General features: G+C 39.5%; 1 protein-coding gene across 3 annotated transcripts in view; it reads right to left on the minus strand.

The window, feature by feature from the left end:
• The window catches only part of ZBTB1 (zinc finger and BTB domain containing 1), a 28,737-nt gene that overhangs the window by 2,865 nt on the left and 2,450 nt on the right, over positions 1–23,422 (minus strand). The window contains exons 1-2 of one of the 3 annotated variants that reach the window (XM_034993175.1): positions 23,025–23,328; positions 6,492–8,407 (exon numbers count right to left, since the gene is read on the minus strand). In XM_034993175.1, the coding sequence (XP_034849066.1) occupies positions 6,492–8,389 (1,898 nt within the window). In that variant the 5' untranslated portion in view covers positions 8,390–8,407; positions 23,025–23,328. Of the gene's footprint in view, positions 1–5,197; positions 8,408–23,024; positions 23,329–23,422 lie in introns of those variants that run through there. The other 2 variants (XM_034993173.1, XM_034993174.1) reach the window with 2 other exon arrangements.

Consider the following 23,422-nt stretch of genomic DNA (forward strand, 5'->3'; position numbering starts at 1 on the left):
GACTGTATTCCTTTCTCAAATAGGTAAGTACAGAGGGTTATGCAAATTTTCTCACATAAAATTGTTAATATTCCTAATTCTGAAATGAAATGTCTTTTACATATTTGTCATCCCCCTGGCCCTAGAGTTTCCTGTGCCTTCTTATTGAAATGGTGATTAGTATATTGATACATTCAATTCGGAGCCAAGTACTGGATTGTAATCTTCACACCATCTTTTCTGCAAATGAGTAAGATAATGAGAAATTATAATGGCTTCTGCCCCCTAGTGATCTGTGGTAGATTTTGATAGGAAGGATGAACAATTCTGTCACTACCAATGGACCTCAATGATTTGGTTCTCCTAAATAAAAGGAAATAAATAGGACTTAAGCTTCTTAATGCTAAAGTCAACTAAGCATATGAATATAAACAAGTAAATTAGTTCAAAATTAGCATGAGTTCACAGCTGCTATTGTCATTTAGTTAATATTCATATTTACTAATACTCAGACACAAAAGTCCTTGCATTTTGAATCCTTGCATCTTTGCCTTTTGTCAGCAGATAAATTTGTAAGTAGCTAAATTTCATCTGGTTTTAGTAGGAGACTCTACCCATATGTTACCAAGTAATATGTCCTTGAGTTTGACAGAGGCAATGAAAGTGGGCCACCTAAGTGATTATATAGACATCATCTGTGGAGTCGTCATTACCTTATTTTTCTGTTTTCACTTAAAAAATAACATTTGGCAGATGGTAGAAAGACCATTAAAAGTAGTAGACCATTAAAGTAGTAAAGTAGTAAATTTAATATAGCAGTAGTAAAACCTATTGCATAGGTTTTAGAAATCAGGCAATAGATGCATAAAGTTAAAATCAGATTAGATTGGGAGGGGGATTGTTTCACTTAAAGCATTAAATGTTCATGTTTGCTGCTAAGTTAAGGTGCATAAACAGCTGTTTCCTGTAATTATCTTTCATTTCTTTTGAGTAAGACTGTCTTTATAAGTTAACACTAAATATTTTTGGTATTTGAATTATAAATAGCTAGAATAATAACCTTTGTTTTTAGACAAACTTAGATTATAAACTTTAATCAATCACAATATGGCAGTTAGGGATTTTGTTTTGTTTTTTTACCCAAAGAAATGACAATTTCTTCATCTATTAAGACAAAGAGAGGAAACTGGTTATTCTGGGGTCCTGGTTTTTCTTGGGAATATTTTCAAATGATTTGAATGATTGAACTCATCAGTCTCATAATCAATAAAATGGTGATTGGCTGGAGATTAAAACATAAAGGTCAGGAATAGGGAAAACAAGAAGGGAAAAAAGTCACAGAGGTAGAAATATAGAAGTTGAATTCAAACTAAGTTTTTTTTGGGGGCACTTAACAATGGGCCCTCCAAAATGGCTGATAATACCACTAAAGGTTTAAGTTTAAATAAAGGAAAATTAAACCATGTCAATATTTAGTATTTATTTCTAAAACATCATTCTGAGTGACCCATTCAAATAGATAGTTTTGTTTCCAACTGATATATTTTCACATTATCCAACATGTTCATTAGGTACCCACTACTTTACCAGGCACAGCAGACCACAGATGATGAACATGGAGCACAGAGTTTCATAGGAGCTTGATAACCTGTGTTCCTAGGCTGAAAAGGCCCTTCTTTGTACCTCTTGGGAGGTGAGGTATGTGGCTTAGTGCTTAAGTACAGGCACACGGAAATCAAAGAGGTCTAGGCTCAAACTCCAGCTCTAGTGTTTAATTTGTGTGTGATCTTGGGAAAAATACTCCAGTCTCTCTCAACCTCAGTGCCCCATCTGGAAAATTAGAATAATACTTACCTCATACAGCTGTGAGATTTAATTAACATTGTGTATTGTAAAGCACTTAGCAGAGCCTAAAGAACACTACCTAAACGGATGCCAGGCTTACTCAGTGAGAGCTCTAGGATGGACGGATCACAGGCGTCCAAATCTGGCAGCAGCTTCAGGCTCTTAACACCCCAAAGAACCCTACTTGCTTCAGTTCACTGGCATGCACCCTGTCACCCTGTGCACTACACCTCAAGTATTAAGGAGATGGGGGGGGCCTTTCCCAAGGCTATGTCCTCACAGAGCTTTTTGGCACCCTGGAATCCTAGGTGTTGTTAAGGTTAGGGTGCCTGCACAACACTGGCATTTATCACCATTCTAGAAGCATTTGTTACAGAGGAGGTGGGGCTGGTGAGGAAAGATGAGGAACTGATCAAGTAGATTAATGGCGAAAAAAAATTTTTTTAACTCATAAAACCCATTAAAAATTAAGAAATACACTAAATTCCTTTATTTTCAATGTGTACATACACATTCAGGTTTTTTCTTATGATTGATACTAGTTTACCTTTTTGTTAACGATGGCAAGTTTTAACTGTTAAGTTGGTTCTTTGAGGGGATTTTCCAGGCATCTATTAAATATGTAAGTTCCTTAACTAGGGGTGTAGAGGAACAAGTATTGTTTAACCAGGGAGAAAGCTGCCAACCACCACCAGTCTCTCTTCCCAGTTTTTTAGAATATAAAAGTTGGTATATCATCTCTAGTATTTAGGCACATCCTTGGCATGTTCACAGCAACTGTTTTATTAGGCATTTTATAGCTGTAATTATTTTAATGTATCAATATTATTTTAACCTATCAAATTACTTAAATCTCTACTCTCACCTAGACAATTCCAAATGTTTTTAATTCAACTTTTACATTTTTGTTCTCAACTACGGTACTTAAATATGATTTTTCATTTCAGTCTATTGTTTTTCCTTTTAACTGATGCTCTGACTGCCCTAGCCAAGTCTCTCCTTATTTTAATTCTTTTATTTATTTTATTTTATTTTTTTTAAAGATTTTATTTATTTATTTGACAGAGAGATAGACAGAAGAGCACAAGCAGAGGGAGTGGCAGAGGGAAAGGGAGAAGCAGGCTCTGCACTGAGCAGGGAACCCGATGCAGGACTCGATCCCAGGACCCTGAGATCATGACCTGAGCCGAAGGCAGACACTTAACCATCTGAGCCACCCAGGCGCCCTTATTTTAATTCTTTTAGTTTTATAACTAGCCCCTGGGATACTTACGTACTTTCTTCTAAGTTTTGTCCATATTCAAACTTCATACGTTAAACATTAGCCGTGTATCATTTTATGCATGAGTCATTTCTCTGAATATTTTTACTTTAAAAATATAGGAGAGATTAAGACAAATTTCTGAGTCCTACTCCACTGCCGCCCTGTTGTGCTTTATTAATCTGAGATTTTTAGTCCTGTTACTAAAGAATTATAAACCTCTGAGTTGCACTCTAACTAGTGACAAGCTTGTTTAGGCTCTGACTCCATTTCTCCAGGATTTCTTGCTGGAGAACTAACAGGCCCTTTAAGCAAGATTCTGTAAGACATAAGCTTCCTCATCGATCTGTCTAGATTTTCCTTTCATTTTTTGGATTTGGAGCCTAATTACATAAATTGAGAAGGCAGCTTCCACAATGTTGATTCATTGCCTTCCCAGCATGGAGGGCAAGAAGCAATAGCAAGGAGGTACAGCTCTGTAACCCCAGCAGAGGAAGAAAGTCGGAGGAAACTGGGTTGGAGAGCGGTGTCAGACATTTTTCATTCCCCTTAAGAGGCAAGAACCCTTTAAATGTACTCTCTGCCTTCATAAGGAAAACCTGTACATGACACTTACAGAAGCCTGTGCTGCCCTATAGCTAGTTCCAAAACACGACACAAGGTGTCCTGTGTAATATGAAACTGGGAGACGACAGCATGGTGAGGTGGTGCTTTGTGAAACCATAAACGTCTCAGTTATGTAAAGTTAGATCATGTTCAATGTTTATATATTTGCTTGCTAATTGTTGACTGTTAGTACTGTCAGAACACTAAATTATCCCTCCCCCCTTTTCCTAATGAACATATAACCCTTTTTACAGCATGGTAGTATTTAGAAAGAACCCTATTCTTTAATGGTGGGAAGCCATTGCAATAGATTTTCATGAGGGTCATGGAAAAAAGTGATCCCCCTAAAAATTATGTCTACCTAAGATACTATATAAATAGTTTAGAAATTTGGAGTGAGTTTATCTTCTCTCTTTAGACAAGCCTCTGATGGTCTCTGGGTTTGTTACAGAACTTTTAGCAGGTTCCTATCAGTAATGTATACACCATATTTCATTTAAGGTCATTTCAGATTGAATTCCTTGATAAACTACTGTGTCCAAGGCTAAGATGAATCACTTTTCCTGCTTTTTCTGCTATGTGGCTTTTTTTTTTAAAGATATTTAATTAATTTATTTGACAGAGAGAGACACAGCGAGAGAGGGAACACAAGCAAGGCGAGTGGGAGAGGGAGAAGCAGGCTTCCCGCCAAGCAGGGAGCCCGACGTGGGGCTCGATCCCAGGACCCTGGGATCATGACCTGAGCTGAAGGCAGACGCTTAACGACTGAGCCACCAAGGCGCCCCTGCTATGTGGCTTTTTAAAAAAACTCCTTACTTCTCATTCATCTTTTAGTGCATTTCCCCCATCTCCATTTCCCATTATTTTCTCATACCACACGCCTCCTGTACTATTCCTATTTTTTCTTAACACCACAGTGTATCCCCACAAATCTCTGAGCTCACACTGTGCTCTATTCTCTTTCAACTAGATCTGTTAGTCAATATGTCTCTCAATTCTCTTGGCAATGTATTCTTTTATGCAAATTGTATAGAAAAATATGACTTGCGTATCTTAAAAATCCAATGTAAACAAAAAGAGCAATGTTGTGAAGTTACTGTTCATAATTACAAAATTATACTTTAAATAGGGATGTTATTTAAATCCCTTGCATTATGAGAAGGGTATTACAATGCAAGTAATTCACATTAAAAGGCATTCTATTCAATAGATGTGTTTATTGGTGGGGTCAGTTTTGCCAGTGTTTTATTAATTCACATGTAATTCATATAGACCCTGTGTCAGCAACACCTAACAATACTACTTGAAAAAGTGATACACTATTTCCACTTATATGCTCTGTGATTATTTTATAGTGCTCAAATTTTGTAGTCCTTTACAGAAAAAAAAAAGAAGAAGTAAGAGCATGGTGATAAAACTGCAATTTGCCACAACACATTTCCTCCAAATCTTAGTATAAAACACAAGACATTTTTTTCCACACTCTACTTTTATAGAACAACCAGATTTGTAATTGATTTCTTTATTTTATTTGATTTATCAATATACATGGCAGCTTTCTCAAAACTCAAAGTTCCAAAAGTATGTAATTTTAAAGGTGAAAAATCATTTTCCTTTAGATGTCATATTCCTAGAGAGCTATTAAAGTCTATTTATAAACAAAAATAATTGATAAACTAACACACTTTAGAAATCAGAATATCTTAAATTATTTTAAATGAATACAAGATATGTCTTTTTAATTAACTATCATAGTTAAATTTCATATCACAAAACAAAATGACTTGTCCCCACTAATTTCTCAAGTGAGGTAAAGTCATTGGGTTTTACACTTAATATAAGTTTTAAATGTGATTATTAAATGATAATATTTTATCAATTATAGGAAATATTCATTTATAGGAATTTCCTTAGGTCCATCAATGTTTTTAGGCCAAGTTTGAGCCCATGTCAACCTTCCAAGTTTAGAGTCAATGCACCTAACCTGCCTAATAAGCATGTCAATTTAAGAATATGAATTTCATTGATAAGAAGGGGGAATAAACAGTGGCTAAATCACTGTTCAACTTACAAAAAAAAAAATAAGCTAAAAGTAGATGCGATAGTTTCAAAGAACTAATTACTTAAAAAAAGTTTTTTAAATAAACATGAATGGCCAATGACGTTGGATTTAAAATTTCACAGGATAACCTTAAAAAAAAAAAAAAAAAACCACATAGAAATAGTAAAGTCATCACCTTATGATTAAAAAAACTAAAGTTTAATAGTCATTGAAGAGGTAACAACCACTTGTAGTCTACATTGAAAAGTAATTTTAATCATAGCTAGAACAAACTAAAATCAAAGAATTCTATTAAGAAATAACAAAAATGATAAACATTTAATAACACCTAAAATGTAGATACTTAAGATCCTAAACAAAAATATTAAAGGTAAAAGGGCCTTGAAATTTTTTCCCAACAATTCATCTTATAAGATCAATTTCTAAATAGCTCATATCCTTTGCTTTGGTGTTTTGTCTGCTATCAACTAAACATTAGTACAGTAGAAGATCACTTATGTTCTTTTCAAATGCTTGGCATTATAATGTGATCTCATATCTTTCCTCAAATTAAACTTTGCTCCACATATTCCACATGTATACAGATGAACATCCATGTGCTGTTCCAACTGTTCATTATTTGGGAATATCTGAAAGCAGACCTGGCATATAGTCTCACCAGCAGATAAATGAGAAATCATATGCCGTACATGGTCATGTTTTCTGAAGTTTCCTTGATCACAAATGGAACAGACATACCTGGCCATGCCTTTGTGCATATCATTGTGCAGTCGCAACTGACGTTCTCTTAAAAACTGCTTTCCACATGTCTGACAAACAAACTGTTTTTCCTTAGTATGAACAGTATAGTGTTCTCTTAAGTGACACCGCTGATAAAATCCTTTTCCACAGAGATTACAAAAATGCTTTCGTCTGTGATCTCTTTCATTTTCTTCCATGATGGCACTCTTAAACACATCCTGGTCTAGGCAGCTAGACATATGTTCAACCACTAGATTTTCAGTTTCAAAACGCTGGCCACAATTAGGACATCGAAAAGGACAGGCAGAATGTTTAAATAACTGCTTTTTTTGGATACTGTTTATCTGGAAATGATTGTCCCTAAAATCATCCAACATTTCCACAAACATATCTCTTATTTCTGACTGCTCGTCAGGATTCTCTTCCATGTCCATCTTCTCCTCCGTATTTCCTAACCCGTTCATTGTCAGATCCTGGGGTTCCCCACATCTTTGAGCATGTTCCTGAAGCTGCCTCCCCTTAACGAGGATCTGTCCACATTTCCCACATGCACAGATATTTTCGATGTGTTTGGCTAAGTAATGAGAGGACAGGTCCTCCTCCGTTATTGTGAGTCCGCAGAGCTCACAGGATGCATTTTCGGGATCCTCCTGTACTGGACTGCTATTGTTAGGGGGCCTTATATTTTCTAAACCACCCCTTTCATCAGCATTTATCGACATTCGAGGTTTTAGAGTTTTCCTACCACTTTTCTTAATACCGATATCTTCTTCAACATAGTATCTATAAAATGGCTCTTCAGGTTCATCTTCTAATTCGTCATTGTCAGTGGACTCATTACAGTCTTTATCAGTCACTTTAATAATGTTAAAGTCTTTCAGTTCATCTGTGGGAATATCTTCCGGCTCCATCTTGATAATGATTCTTTTCCTCTCAGCAGCTCTGCTTTTTTCCTCGTTGGCTAGTTCAGACTCCACTGTGCTACTTTTTCGGCTTCCGGTGGTTGAAGTCGAATCATCAGCAGCCTGGCTGGTGTCTCCTCTGTATTTGTCTGTCTGTGTGGAAAACGCTTTAGAAGATTCCTTTTCACCAAATTCGGCTTTGATAGTACCATCTTTTCCATCTCTAATATCCACTATTCTGTGATAGGATCTTGTGTTTTGGTACGAATGTCTGTTAGTACAGGTTAGTACATGCTCATCTAACAATTTTTCACAGCTAAAGCCAAATCCACAACTATCACAGGTAAAACTCCGTCCAAAGCGCCGTGACACGCGTTCTTTTGGAGCTGATAATTTGGACACAGAACTTTTTTTACATACATCAAATAGTGGTTCGGGAAAATTGCCTAACTGTAAAGACTCTTCATCAGGCTCTCTATTGTGTGGTGTATTTACTGTTGAACTTGGCTCTGCACACCACCTGTTGGCTTCACTGCCATTTCTAGCCACTGTGTCTTCATACATTCTTACCCCAAATATCATTTTGCTGTTCTGTTTGCTGGAAGCAGAAGATGAACATTTTGAACTAGAACAGTCTGCATCCTGAATGTCTTCTAAGCAGTCGGGAACGTTGTACAGCTGCAGGTAGTTCATCGCCACTTTAAACTGCTCAAAACTGGAGGGTGCAGTCATAATCTTTCCTAAGTACATAAACTGCAAAATGAGATCAAAACACTCGGCACTGATTTTCATGTTGCTGAGATTCAGCTGTGCGGTGCTGTGCTGGTGGTTCATGAAAAACATTCTAAAGTAGGAGCTACAGGCAGCCAGAACGGCTTTGTGCGCTTGAAAGTAAATGTCGTCGATGGCAATGCAACAGTCACAGAGAAAACCCCACTCCCTCTGGTTGTTCAGCTGCTGGAGGACGTAGCTGCTGTGGCTGGGCTTTGCCATCTTCTGTTATTTACAGACCTATGTGAAACAAAAGCATTAAAGTCAGACAAGATATCTTTAGAAAAGCACTTGAAAAGAAGAATCACTTTGATCAGACACTGGGACGTGCGTGATTTTGCTATCACAATAAAGGTATAAATGGCTCTCCATTCTAATGTAGCAAAACTCAGTAATATACACCTGAATCATTTTTCAGATGTGAAGATGAAGATAACACAGCCATTTATTCAAGTTTCTCATTTTGATTTTAAGAAAACACAAGCTAAGGTATCCGAAGCAAAAACCATCATTTTGGTTTCATCACACCTCTATGGGGGAAAATGTATGCTAAATGTGAAAGGAAAAAGTTTAAAAGTACCTGAAGGATACAAACAGTGAAAGTAAATAAAAGAGCAACTTAGACTGAAAGTACATAACTAAATTACAGAGTATTAAAAACTTCTCACAAAATTGATATTAAGGAACTATTGCTCATTTTTTAAGTGTGATGAGTGTATTTTGGTTGCGTTAAAAAGAGTCCCTATCTTTTATATATACATACTGACATATTTATAGATGAAATGATATAATCTAAAATACACTAGAGGGGCTCCTGGGTGGCTCAGTCATTGAGCATCTATCTGCCTTCGGCTCAGGTCATGATCCCGGGGTCCTGGGATCGAGCCCCACGTTGGGCTCCCTGCTCGGCGGGAAGCCTGCTTCTCCCTCTCCCACTCCCCCTGCTTGTGTTCCTTCTCTCACTGTGTCTCTGTCAAATAAATAAATAAAATCTTAAAAAAAAAAAAAGATTAAAATACACTAGAAAATAATCCAGTGAGGTGGGTGTGGGGGCAATAGATGATACAAGATTGGCCATATGTTGATAACTACTGAGGCTGGGAGATAGGTATAATTCTATTTTTGTATGTTTGAAAATTTCCATAGAAAAAATTCTATTTAAAATGCTTATTAGATTATATGGAAATGGCCACAAGCAAATAGGTTTGATCAATGCCTTTTTTCTTGATTATTAGGGAAGCAGTCATTCTGTAGAGTCAGAATATGTCTTATATCGCTGGGCATGCACACTTTAGGGTATAACAAGGCAGTGGATCCATTAGGGAAGGAGGTGTCTATCCTTAAATGGTAAATTTTTCTTCATTTTTTAATTGTTAAAAAAAGTATACAAAGTAACATGTGCAAGAAATTAAAATATGTAAGTAAATAGAATAAAAACACACCTTAGGTCACATACCTCTTCGCAGAGGTAACGTCTCCAAACACTCTGGATTGTGTATCTTCAGATCTGTTTATATGTATCCATACAGAGTCAAAGGATATTGAGTACCTATGATGTGCCCAAGTACATAGTTTTTGCTCTTGCGGTGTGTGTGTCTGTTTTTTCTTAACCTAAATGGTATCATCCTTTTTTTTTTTTTTTAAAGATTTTATTCATTTATTTGACAGAGAGAGAGCACAAGCTGGGGGAGCTACAGGCAGAGGGAGAAGGAGGCTCCCCGCAGAGAGGGAGCCTGACCCGACGCAGGGCTTGATCACAGGACTCTGGGATCATGACCTGAGCTGAAGGCAGATGCTTAACCAATTGAGCCAGCCAGGCACCCCCTAAATGGTATCATTCTATATATACCTTTCTGCAACTAGTTTTCTTCACTGAACATATGGTAGACATTATAAATAATATTAATGTAGTGAGTTGACTTTGGGTAAAGAGGGAGAGGAAAACATTAAAAGCATTAGAAGCCCTATCCGTTATATTATAAAACTAAAATAAGATCCAATTTTAACCTCAATTTTTAATCTGTATACATAAAACTTCAGAATCTATCTTCTACCTAAAACAAGTTCCTACACAATCTGAGCATAAAAAGAACATTTAACAAGCTGTTCAGAGAAATAAAATGTTCACTCTTCAGTCCCCAAATCCTTGAATCCCTGCAGTGGTAATTAAGAGGTATCTACAGCTTATTTCCACTTGCTTTTTATCTGCTCATCACAGATCACATGTGGATTACATACCCCTTTTCCCCACTACCTGAAGACCTATCCTACCTCCTTCTTCCTGTTCTTCCTGCCTAATGACAGAGAGTTGCACAGCCAGGGATGTGCCTCTAGAAAGGAAGGTGGCCTATAATGAGACCTACTGCCTTCTTTTTTTTTAAAGATTTTATTTATTTATTTGAGAGAGAGAATGAGAGAGAGCACATGAGAGGGGGGAGGGTCAGAGGGAGAAGCAGGCTCCCTGCCGAGCAGGGAGGCCGATGCGGGACTTGATCCTGGGACTCCAGGATCATGACCTGAGCCGAAGGCAGTCGCTTAACCAAATGAGCCACCCAGGCGCCCAGAGACCTACTGCCTTCTTAAAATTGCAACCACTGTACCATTTTTGTAAGCCAGGTGAAGCATGTCAAATAGATACAATCTTTCAACCTTTTCAACCTTCTGTAAATCAGATGTCTGTACCCAATGAGGAAGAATGCTCAGTATGTACCTAAATACAAAAAGCAATATATGCACAAAGATACTCATCAATGTTATTTATAAATTGAAATGCCTGGTAATAAGGGAGTTGTAAGTGAACCAAGGTAAATCCACCTTTACCAAGGTAAATCCACTACCTAAAATTCACTATCACGTGGCCTTTAAAAAGTATATAAAACGAATCCAAACAACAAAACCTTAAAGGGTGAAAAAAAAAAAAATGAAAAACACACACACAAATGCTGACCCTAAACCCATTTTATATAAGATGAAATTTCTAGGTCTATAGTCATTCTGTGGGATTCAGAGAGAACTTTAATGGGTAATAAAGAGAAAGAGGCAGAAGGATAGATGTTATCTCAAAAAAAATTTTTAGTAATAAGAGTTGTTAAAAAATGAAACAAACTCTTTTGGAGGACAATGGATGCCCTGTATGGAAGAGGGATGAAATGTCACTGAGGACAGTATAATACAAGGAAAAGAACACAGGCTTTGGATCTGAAAGACCTGAGTTCCAATCTGGCTTTGCCACCTTATTTATCTTCACTGACCCCAAGTTTCCTGAACTGTCAAAGTGGGGATAATAATATGTCAAATAACACATCAAACATGAGGATTTGTAGAAGCAATGTGTAAAACATACAGTTCTTGACATGTGATAATTAATGGAAGTAAGACTGGCAGTTGCTTATCCAAGCATCAGGAGCTAAGTTTGACTAGATAACCTTAAAATTTCCTTCTAAGCAGGAGTCCAGTAGAAGAAAGCCAGCAGTTAATCTGCAAGGACTTTCAGGTTTTAAATCTCCTGTGCTTAAAATAATGACATAAAGAGCTTAAAAGTTCTAAGAACTCTTCTAATCTAATGGAAAGCAGTTTTATGGCCAGCCACCAAACCTGGTGCAACGACATACACCACCAGTGTGACAGGCACTGCTACGGCTGTAGCCACAATTCAATTACGGCAGTAAAAATAAATTCTGTGTTAACCTAAGCAAAACACAAAAACAGGAGCATCAACGGCATTTTAATGCACATCTGTTAATGCAACAAATATGCACGGAGTGCTCTGGATGCCAGACGCTATACATAAAGTGCCAGGGATCGACAATAGCACCAGTATTCTGTGATCTCGAGGAGCCATCACTGAGGAGAATCCTGACTTTTTCTACATCAGTGACTTCAGTCAACATGTATTCAGTAAAGTACCTCCGCTGTGGAAGAAGGCACCATGCTCTGGTGGAGAGAACGAAGAAGGGCTCTGGGTCAGAAAAGCGTGGGTGTGAATCCCACTGTCTTCAGATGTCTCTCTACATCCCTACCTTCCCCTCAGAGCTTGAGGCTGAACAAAATTCATGCTAACGCTACAGCTTCTAGGCTGACCTCATTACGCAAACATCCACGTTCCAGTAAAATGGACTTTCAAAGGTAGGGTAACTGTTCATAGCAGTCCTACACATAGTAGTGCCAACAACTTTGTTCTTGTTACACCTCACTCAGAAAAGCCTGGAGAAGGCCAACTAATAACACAAAACAAAACAAAACAAACCCCCAGAAAACAGAAGGGCATGGAACCAGGGGTGAGGGATCTAAATTCCTGTGAGACTTTTAGAGCTTATCTCTTGGGAATAATTTTTGCATTAAAATTTAAAAAATTCATTCACTTAATTAAAAACAATTTCACTCAAATTCCAAAAGCAGTTTTCTCCTTTCAATTTTTTGATATCCTTAATAATCCTACCAAAAGAACCTTAACTTTATCTTATAGTAAAGCTTGCAAACGTTTTAAATAAAAGGATTGCTTCTATTTTAGCTGTTCTTCTTTTTATTTTAATTCCAGTAAAGTTAACATACAAGTGTTATACTAGTTTCAGGTGTGATTCAACACCTGCATACAACACCTGGTGCTCATCACAAGTGCGCTCCTTGATCCCCATCACCTATTTCACCCATGCCCCCACCCACCTCCCCTCTGGGAACCATCAGTTTGTTCTCTAGAGTTGAGAGTCTGTTTCTTGGTTTGCCTCTCTTTTTTTCCCCTTTGCTCATTTGTTTTGTATCTTAAATTCCACATATGAATAAAATCATCTGTTATTTGTCTTTCTCTGATTTATTTCGCTTAGCATTATACTCTCTAGCGCCATCCATGTCATTGCAAATGGCAAAAATTCATTTTTTTTATGGTTGAATAATATTCCATTGTGTATATATACCACATCCTCTTTATCCATTTATCAACTAATGGACACTTGGGCTGCTTCCATATCTTGGTTATCCTAAGTAATGCTGCTCTAATCACAGGGGTGCATATTTCCCTTTGAATTAGTGTTTTTGGGGTGCCTGGGTGGCTCAGGTGGTTAAGCAACTGCCTGCAGCTCAGGTCATGATCCTGGAGTCCCGGGATCAAGTCCCGCATCGGGCTCCCTGCTCAGTGGGAAGCCTGCTTCTCCCTCTGACCCTACCCTGCTCATGCATTCTCTCTCTCAAATAAATAAAATCTTAAAAAAAAAAAAAAAGAATTAGTCTTTTTGTATTCTTTGAGTAAACACCCAAAAGTGCAATTGAGGGGTCATAGGGTAGTTCTATTTTTAACTTTTTGAGGAACCTCCATGCTGTTTCCCACAGTGGCTGCACCAGGTTGCATCCCCACCAACAGCGCGTGAGGGTTTAGCTGTTCTTCTCTTTGTAACTGAAATCTGTGATTGCTTTTGTGTTACTAGCTGTATCATTGGTGAAACAAGTTTATTACAGCTAGAAGTCAAGGACTGCAGGAGTAGGACTTCCAATGTGATCCGAAGCCAAGGGTTCTAAGGCCAGAAGGATATCTGTATGCAGGCAGTTCTCCCGGAAGAGAAAGGAGTTAGGTGATGCCAAACATTTTACACTGATTTTTAAAATTTTTAGTTTGACAGTTTCATCTCATTCAAAAACAGCCGCCAAGTGCATTCAGCATATTAATTTAGATACCCACAGATTTTTTAGTTCAGAGAGATCTAATCTGGTCCAACATTCTTATTTCATAGAAGGGCAAAGATCTAAGACTGTTAAACAGTGTATCAAGGGGATAGTTAACTGTGGTAAAGTAGGTACTAGGATTACAGGACAGACTCCTGACCACCCAGGTGGGCACGAACCACCTGGGACTATGTAATGTGCCCTTCTGCAAAGAACACTCAGCAAAGACTGGGCAGGAGTCCTTAATACAGGGTTTACTGGCCGGGTGCTCCTCCATAAGCGCCTACCCACATCTGAACTCTACCTACAATGCTGTTTTATCTGTAGAGGTGCATCCAGTCTTATTCAGTAGACGTGTTCCCTAAGTTATACCGTGTAAGCTATTTCAGTAAATTTCTCACTGACACAGTATCAGAAATACGTTTCCTTCATCACCATAAATCTCTTAAATTGGAAAAAACAGCTTTGCTGAAAGTTTCTTTTGCCTCTGCCTTAGTCAAATGATAACTGAAGGGCCTATAAATGAGCATATGAACTGAATGAAGAAATAACTTAGTTACAATTTTGGAGTGACTCCTTCTGTAAAGCAAATAATCTCCTTTTTTTAATGTGTGCCAAAGACCAAGGAGGCTCTCCTGGGGACAATTTGCATAGCCTCAGTGAGAATCTGCAGCAGAGCCTAGCATTAGACTCTTGATTCAGTGCCCCAATCTCTGCACTACTAACAATTACCTTTGGATCTGAAAGATCATTTAGGTATATACATTCATTTTCTCATACCTATTTCTGTGCCTTATATGATTGGATATAGGTATATGGATTTAATTTGAAGGTTATAGACAATCCTTTTAAAGGGCCCGAGATGATGGGTATTAAGGAGGGCACGTGTTACATGGAGCACTGGGTGTTATACGCAAACAATGAATCATGGAACACTACATCAAAAACTAATGATGTACTGTATGGTGACTAACATAACATTAAAAAAAAAAAAGGCCCCAAGTGAAATGAAAGGATTCTCTTATGTTAATAAATCAGAGTATCAGAATGTGTTGAATACCTACACGTTCCTAACACTGCATAAAGCATTGAAGTAGAGGGTGGAGAAGGATGGTAAACATAGAGCCAATTACATACGAGGATTAAATTTTGAACCAAGAAACAATCTGAGAATAATTAGGTATTAAATTATACTGAATAAAGTTCAGCAAGAGTTAGAGGGGGGAAAAAGCATGATTGTACTAGAACAGTGAGCTTTAGGAAGGATGTAGGACTTGAGTGAAACCTTAATGAATAAGTAGCATAGAGAAAAATAGAAGGCAAGGGGAAAGGCATTTCAGGTATCTGCATAAGCGTGTAGGTAAAGAACTGGGAGAGGGGTGCACAGCAGCATAAGCAAAAGCATGAAAATGTAATGGGAGGGAAAGCAGATATGCTTTACTGAACTGGTAGATGGAGGTAGAGTAAATGACAACTGTAATACAACAATAATGGGAATAGCCAATATTTGTTAAGCCTTACTATCAACGGTCAGGCTCTAGTCTAAGCAGGTGTGTGTGTGTGGAGGGGTGCATATGCATACATATATATGTGTGTGTGTGTGTGTGTGTATATATATAACGTGTATTTGTACACAATGTTATATAACTTCTGTGAGGCCACAGAGGACTTGGTGGGATTAGAACACAAGCAATAGGACTCTTGAGCCTGAGATCATGGCCTCAGTGATTTTGTCACCTATAAAAATAAGGTCACTCTGGCGAAATTATTTCCTAGAATACGATTTTCCAGAGTATACGGTCCAATGTCTAAACTTAATTAAGTTCCTTAGGTTTTCTTCTTGAAATTTCCAGGAAGAACCAGTTTTGTAGATGCTCCTAAAAACTTTTACTTCAAGGCACTTAAATGACAGACACAATCAAGGTTAAAATTTTTTCACTTTTTAGAACAGGCATTCTGGCTGGTTATTAGACTGTAAATTCAGTACTTAGCACAGGAAGTTCTGAAATTATAATTGGGTTATGTTCCAAAACTTTATTTTTAAGTTAGTTATTTGAAACTTGAAACACATATTCCCATAGAAACAATGCTATAAATGGTGAGTCAGTTCTATGCTCACACCCTAAAATCTTTTAAAACCCTAATGTAGCTTTACATCAGTCCTAACAGTGCTATAGCATGACTTTTATCATTTGTACTAAAAGAGGTATCATACAGCAATGCCTACCTCATTGACCTCCAAAGGTCAAGGGCAAGGATGAGACTTAATGGCCTTTGTTACCCTTGTGCCTAGTACACACTGACCACATAGTTGGCACTCAATGCATGCTTGTTCAAATGGAAGTATTAAAAAGAGCTCAGGAAGCAGGCACCAACAGATTTGGATACCAACTCTACCACTTATTTAGCTATGAGAAAACATCTTTACCTCTTTAAACCCGTTTTTCTCATCTATAATATAAGGATAATCATAATCCTCAGAGTTCTCATATCAATTAGAGACAACAATTTCTTCTTGCCTTTTTAGTCAAGCATAATACAATTTTCCTTAAGTATTAATGTCATCATTGCGAACATAGTTCACAGAATTTTACAAAGTGATCAAGTTCAACCCGATGCTTTATAGATGAGAAAACAGAGGCCCTAAGAGGTTCAGAGACATGCTCAAGGTCACTTCCAGTTTTAGTGGCTGACTAAAGGCCCTTGGCTCTTCAATCCTGGTCCCTGAGTACAGAACCAACTGGTTGTCTGCTTTCTCCTCTGCATCATGTTTTACCGAAATACAGGAGCTATTCAAATTGGCAAGGGTTGTTTGCACCTACACAAAATGGCCTGAGACTGTTGTGCTTTGGGAGTTTGTGGTTTGTTGGCTGGTTAGTATTTTTCTGCCTCCTTGCTTGTCAAGCCAACAGCTATCACTTCTAAAAAGGGTGCTGATCCCCCGCTGCCCACCATTTCAATCTGTTATGGGTTATGAAATAGACAAAAACTCACTGAAGCTGAATTTACATAATTTTTCTGAGAGGACCTAGGGAAGTGATCTGTAAGATAAGATTTTAATTCCTGCACTTTGTTTCATCTGTTTTAATTGCTTTCATGCTGTTTTAATTTGCTTTAAATCTTGTTTCTGGCCAGGGGACTGGGTAGCTGAGGTTGCCAACCAAATAACTTCTGAATAAGTGAGTTGTTACTATAGGTAAGCAGCTAGGTCTAGGAAATAAATTTATCCACATAGAAAGCAAAGTGAACATAGTGGCTTCTGGAATATTTCTCTCTCCCTCCAGAAGGAGAAGCAAGGAGCACCAGGGTGGCTCAAATGGTTAAGCATCGGACTCTTGGTTTCACTCAGCTCATGATCTCAGGGTCCTCCTGGGATTGGGCCCTGCATCAGGCTCCATGCTCATGATTCCACTTCAGAATTCTCTCCCTCTGCCCCTTCCCCCACTCATGCTCGACACACTGTCAAATAAATAAATAAATCTTAAAGAAAAAAAGAAGTAGAAAAGTATTTAATCCAGGCAGTCTCTAAATTTTGATCTGTTCATCTTAAAGAGGCAACATGGCATCTTCTGACCACTAGAGAGCACCATGTGAACAGTAGGCTTCTCTCAGCAAAAAGCAGCTTTACCAGGAAGTCACTTTTTTTGCACGTGGCATTGGTATTCTCGGTATTCTTAGGGTTCATTTTGTGGAACTTACATCTATTCCAAAGTGCCTCTGTGACTTCGGGACCCACCTAAATCTGCTCCTCCCCCTTTATTCTCTGTCTCTGCAGGCAGTGCCATGCACCAATCACCCAGGCTACTTGGCAGTCACCTGGGACTTCTCCCTCCCTTAATAGTTAACTATTAAGTCTCACCAATTTCCTAGTATTTCTCAAAACTGCCCCACTATTCCATGCCTACCTTCCCTGCCCTCCTGAGGACTCAACATCACTCCTGCGTTATTACAACAGGCTCCTTAACTCATTCCTCAAATCTATCCTTCACCCTCAAACAATTAATAAAGAACAAAAAGCAGACCATATCATTCTGCTTAAACCCTTCTATGGTTCTCTTCACATATCCTCAGGCTAAAGTACAAACTCCTTAGCAAAGCATACAAAGCCAACAGTGTCCACCCATCTAGTCTTATGTTTGGCTACTTCTTGCTTCAAACTTCATGTTCAAGTAGCATAAAACTGCTTGCCCTCTCCACTCTGCCCCACCCCAAGAAATACTTAATGTATTTCTTACCTCTATTTTTATTCATTCCCGATTGGTTCTTCTGCCTGAACCTCCCACATATCTAAGAATCGGTTTATCACCTCCTCCAGAAAACCTTCTGTAATACCTCCCTCTCCCACTATTTTAGGTTTTGATATTACTCTTTATCATCTCTTTATTTTGCACTTATTACGCTATATTTTAATCATCAGAACAGTAACATAAGGTAGGTGTTAAAGCACAGACTAACCAGATTGCCAGGGTTCAAATTCTGGCTTTGCCACGTATTAGGTGTGTGACCTTGAGCAGGTTGCATAAGCAATTTGTGCCTCAATTCTCTCAACTGAGAATGGGGATGATAATCCTTCCTAGTGTTTAGAGTTATCACAGGCAGTAGCTGTCAAGGAGTAAATGCTAAATAAAAATTGGCTACCACAGTTATCTATGTGTCTGTCCATAGGTCTCCCCACCAGATTATGACCAACTGAAGGCAAGGCTGTTAGCTTGTTTCTGTGCAATATAGTAAGTATTCAGTCAATGCTCCTGAAGGAGCAGCTGGTGAGGCAGCTCTAAGACAATGGGAAGTGCTACCCAGGCTCCTTCCCTCAGCAGATACACACATCTTTTTAATTTGTATTGTCTCCAATTTTTCCAATCACAGCCACCTTTTTCTTATTTAATTCCAACCAAAACCCTGGAAATTTCACTCTTATCTAATTAAAAGTCAACAAACTGAATCCAATAAAAAGAGTATCATAAAAAAGTGTGTTCATTCTAAGAAGCTTAACTTCATTTTTTAAGCCTTCAATCTATTTTAAGATTCCCCTTCATACCCAGGACCTACCACAGCAAAAGCCTTCATGCTTTCATATATGCTATGCTATTCCCTTTGCTTAGAACCTTTTCGATGTCCAGCTCACTCTCTTTGGAAAGTTTTTTTTTTTTTTTTTTTCCTGATCCCAGGATAATGCAGATGCCCCTCTTCTGTGCTTCCAAAACAGACCCCACCTACAACTATATGATGACAAAAAAATGTATCATCCAAACTGAGTGTTGTGTCTATCACCACACTCTTGGCAGGGATTATAATTATGTGGCTCCCTTGCTTTGCTGGAAGCTCCCTGAGATCAAGGCATTGTCTTAGTCATCACTGTATCCCCCAGAACCTTTAACAACTGCTTGGCATTTAGTTGATATTTGATCAATTTTGAAAGAATAAATGTTGAAATAGGTGTTTTATTTTGCTTATCAATTCCTTCCTTCCTTCCTTGTAATCTCTACAACCTACCAAGGGGCTCAAAGTCATGACCCTGAGATCAAGAGTCACATGCTCCACCGAAGGAGCCTGCCAGGCACTCAATTTTTTGCATTATTTCAATCATGGCAACTTTTACATAGTGGTCAAAAATTTACAAAGCAATTTCCCATACATTAAACAACTGATTCTCACAACAACCCTGAGACAGGTATTTTCATTATCCTCATTTTGTGAATAAGTTTAGTGGTTGATACTGAAGTGCTCATCTTCTAAGTAGAAGATGGGACTCGAACTCTGGAGTCTTGATTCAGAACCCTGAGTTTCAGCTTTTATAAGCCAGACAACACTCTTCCTGGCAATGACTATTAACTGAAATGCTGCTTTGGAACGTCCTGAGCCTCCCAGTCACCCACTCTCACACAGCCCCATATTGCATGCGGAATGCCCTGCCCCCGCCCCATCTCCTCTTCCATCTGCTGACTCCCACGGCCTATCAGAACAAGCCTTTCCCTAATACTGTAAGATGTAAAGTGGAGATGGAACTCTTTAGTTATCTTGAAAAAAGGATTATGTGTACCTCACAAAGATAACAAATGAAAAATCTGGTTGGTGATTTAATTCTTTAATTTTCCAATATTATTTGGAAAACGATTTTAAACTCAATGCAAGAGTAGTGTAAAAAAACTCATGTCCCGAACATCAAATAATGCTGTGATTAAACTTCTATGTACTATTTTGGGGCTTTGTTTTCAGAATATCATCAACCACTTCACACTCATTCTTCTTACTTGCCAGGCTAAGTAATAAATGATTCTGTACTTTGACTAAGATGTCTTGTAGTTACCATACAAGCCACAATGTAAGTATAGTTAGAAATCTATCTGAAATATGTGCCGTCTCCTCCCATGCCACATCTAAAAACTGCACAGTCATTAATTCCCTTCTTCATTCGAATTCTCTTTCTTTGACATTTGGCATGCTGCTACCTCTAGATACTGATCAAGGGGAAGCCTTCACACCCATATCAGCACAGGAATATCAGCACAGGGATATCTTCATGGCAAATATAGCCACTCCTTGCCTCCCAACTATGGAATTATGAAACTCTCTACAAATATGAAGCTTCTGGGTTTTTTAAATCAGTTTGGCCAGTATAAATCAACCCATCAGAAGCTGGACATCATCGTTAGCCCGAAAAAGTGTGAGAACTAGACCCCCGAGGTAAATACTTCATAGGACAAACTTAAAATAGCAATCCTGTTATATTTAAACGCTCACGTCTGTTACTTGATCATAGAATTTTAAACCAGTCCAATGCAAAACATTCCTTTTCTCCACCTAGTCAATTCTCACCAACCTGAATAGGGAATAGAGAACATAAGGCCATGAATCATCACACACCATCCTTAGGCAGGGTGAGGCATATACAACAGCACAGTTATGATCAAATGTTGCCTCTTCTTGTTTTAAACAAGGTATGGACTACTAACAGTTATCTCTGGGAAGTGGCAATCAGAATGATTTTCATTTTTGTATTTTATGTACTCTAGTATAGGTTGAATTTTTACATAGAGCATGGGTTTTATAAGTATTTCCATTTTGAGAAAAAAAAGAATATACATGAATCACTTTTAATTTGGTTCACATAAAAGCATATAAGAATAACAATGTCAATATTTCAGGGTAAAATATACTAGCACAAGAAAAAAAATATCAAGAGAAAACATCCTATAGAGACCGAAGTGACCTCTCAAGCAGGTGTTTTTCAAATACAACTCAATTTTTTTGGGAAGACAACAGATTACAGCTTAAAAATAAAAATCTACGGAAACTTTTCTGCCTTTATATCCCAAATGGTTATTTCCCCTTTGGGCCAGAGGTTAATAGCAAAGGCTTAGCACTTTCCTGGCTAGAGGAGGAGAGGCCTGAAAGCAGGCACTTCTTTTCTCCTGCACATTAGGATAGGAAATGGTGCTCCAAGGAACACAGAGACACTCTTAAAAAGCTCTATGAACTTATCTTCTCCAGAGCCTGGCAAAAGAGGAGAATAAAGAAACAGTACAAAAATTTAGCACTGTTAATGTGAAATCAAAACACAAGGTCAAGAGCAAGTGGCTGAGACTGTGCTCATGCCCTGCTAAAGTCCTGGTTAAATATGGTTTCTTTTTTTCTGACAATGATGCACCAGGGCTCCCCCACTACTCCCCCAAAGTAGGGCATCCCATTGGAATGGGAAGAATAGAAAGGCTTCAGGAAAGGTCACTCAACCTGAGTTATTCTACACTGAAAATTTGGTCGTAATGGAGAAATCTCTTAAAATGAATGTAAGATGTTAATTAAAGACTCTACTGCAGACTGTCTTTATTGATCTTTGAAAATAGTTTCATGTCCACTACGTTCCAATTTTCTCTAAGATGAGGAAGCCCCCATCTAGCTCCCAAAGCCATTCAGTTATTGAGACTTTATTAGAAAGCCAGCAAGTGAATCAAAAGTTTTGAGGTTGTGATGGCCAGCCATCATTCAAGCTTCATTTTTTTGTATCCCAATTCTCCCCATCGTATCCATTTGCACTGACAAAATTTCATAGAATCGAATTTCTTCGTTTCAAAGGAGAAGATAGTGATTGCTTTGAGGTTAACATGAGAACTGCATCCTTCACCATTTCTGCTCCAAAGTGCCTTGAACTTCAAATCATGAAACTGATTCTAAGTCGCCTCAAAAAGGCTGGAACCACTCCTTGGGTTTGAGAAAATCGTTCCTGTTAAGTTTTCCTGCCCTGAGACTGTGAGACATACCGTATGGAAATACACTCAGGCCAGTGGAGAATCTGCGCGTACCTACCACGTTTAAGCTCGACTGGAGTCGTTATTATTACACACATACAAATACCTGTCCCCAGAAAACATCAAGGACGTTCATGGACCTCTCCCCGACGCTCCCAATTTGGAAAAGGTCATGTCAACCTTTCAGATCTTCCAGACGCGTTCGTTGCTTAGTTTACCTAAGACTGGGAGGGTGGCTGAGCTCAGACCCAAGCCTACATATTTTAGTGGTAACGACTCCCGATCTACACCCAACACATTTGCCGAACACTAACAGAACTTCTAGCAAACGCCCACCATTGGACTCGAAAGCACGTTCTTCCCAGGAAACATCTTTTCCACCGAAAATTCCCAAACCCGAGACCCACTACTTTTTACTGAACAAAAAGCATGTGTGCCGGCAAGAGGGGGTGAAAAAGAGCGTGGCAAGAATTTGCACGGCTCTTACGCCTCCTCCCTCGGAGCGCGCCCAAGTCTGCGGCCTCGGGCTCCGGGACACTTCCCCTCCCACCCGCCGAGGAGCCGCAGCTGTAAGTTGAGAGAAGCGGGCTCTAGGCACGTCAATCAACCGAGTCCTCCCGCCTCCCGTCTACACCTCCCCTCCCCTCCCCCCCCCAAAAAATAAAGACTGAGAAAGAAAGGTAAAAGAAGGTAACTAATTTGGGAACTAGTCTCCACGGGGGCTTCGCCTCCGACCCAGGGAGGCCGCACGTCCCGGACCAGGCGCGCCGGCGAACGGCGGGATCGAGCAGGCGGCCCGGCAGCCGCCCGTCGCCGGCTCCTCGCGGCGCGTCCTCCGCGCTCTGGATCCCCGCACAGGTCGGCACCGCTCCGGCCCCGCACTCCGCCAGGCCCGCGGCCCGCGTCCTCCCGCCCGGGCCAAAGTTGCGCAAATAGCCCCACAACTGGCAGATACTCACCGGCCGCAGCAGGAACCGGGGCTGCGGAGGTTTTAGGGAGTTTAAGGCAAATCAGCCACGGGAAAGGCGGGCGGAGGCGAAGGGGCCGCGAGCTGCAGTGGCGGCGGCGCGCGGCGTTCGGGCTGGGCTGCGCGGAGAGGCTCTGGCTCTGCCAGGGACTGTGCTGCAACAAAGGACTTCCGCTGCCGCACAGCCGCGCCTGCCGCACCGCACTGAGCCGGCCCCGCTTACGCGGCGACTCCGGGTCTGCCCACCAGTTCGCTGCGGCGTCCGCCAGCCTTCCCCTCCCTCTCGCCCGCCCACCCACTCCGCCGCTGGCTGCTAGGGGCACCCGCGGTCGCCTGTTTGTTTGCAACAAGTTTCTGCGTCGGGCTCCGGGGAGGCTGGCGCAACCCGCA

This window comes from Mirounga leonina, unplaced genomic scaffold (assembly GCF_011800145.1).
Source record: "Mirounga leonina isolate KUSES-001 unplaced genomic scaffold, KU_Mleo_1.0 Mir_82, whole genome shotgun sequence".
In the NCBI taxonomy this organism is placed as follows: domain Eukaryota; kingdom Metazoa; phylum Chordata; class Mammalia; order Carnivora; family Phocidae; genus Mirounga; species Mirounga leonina.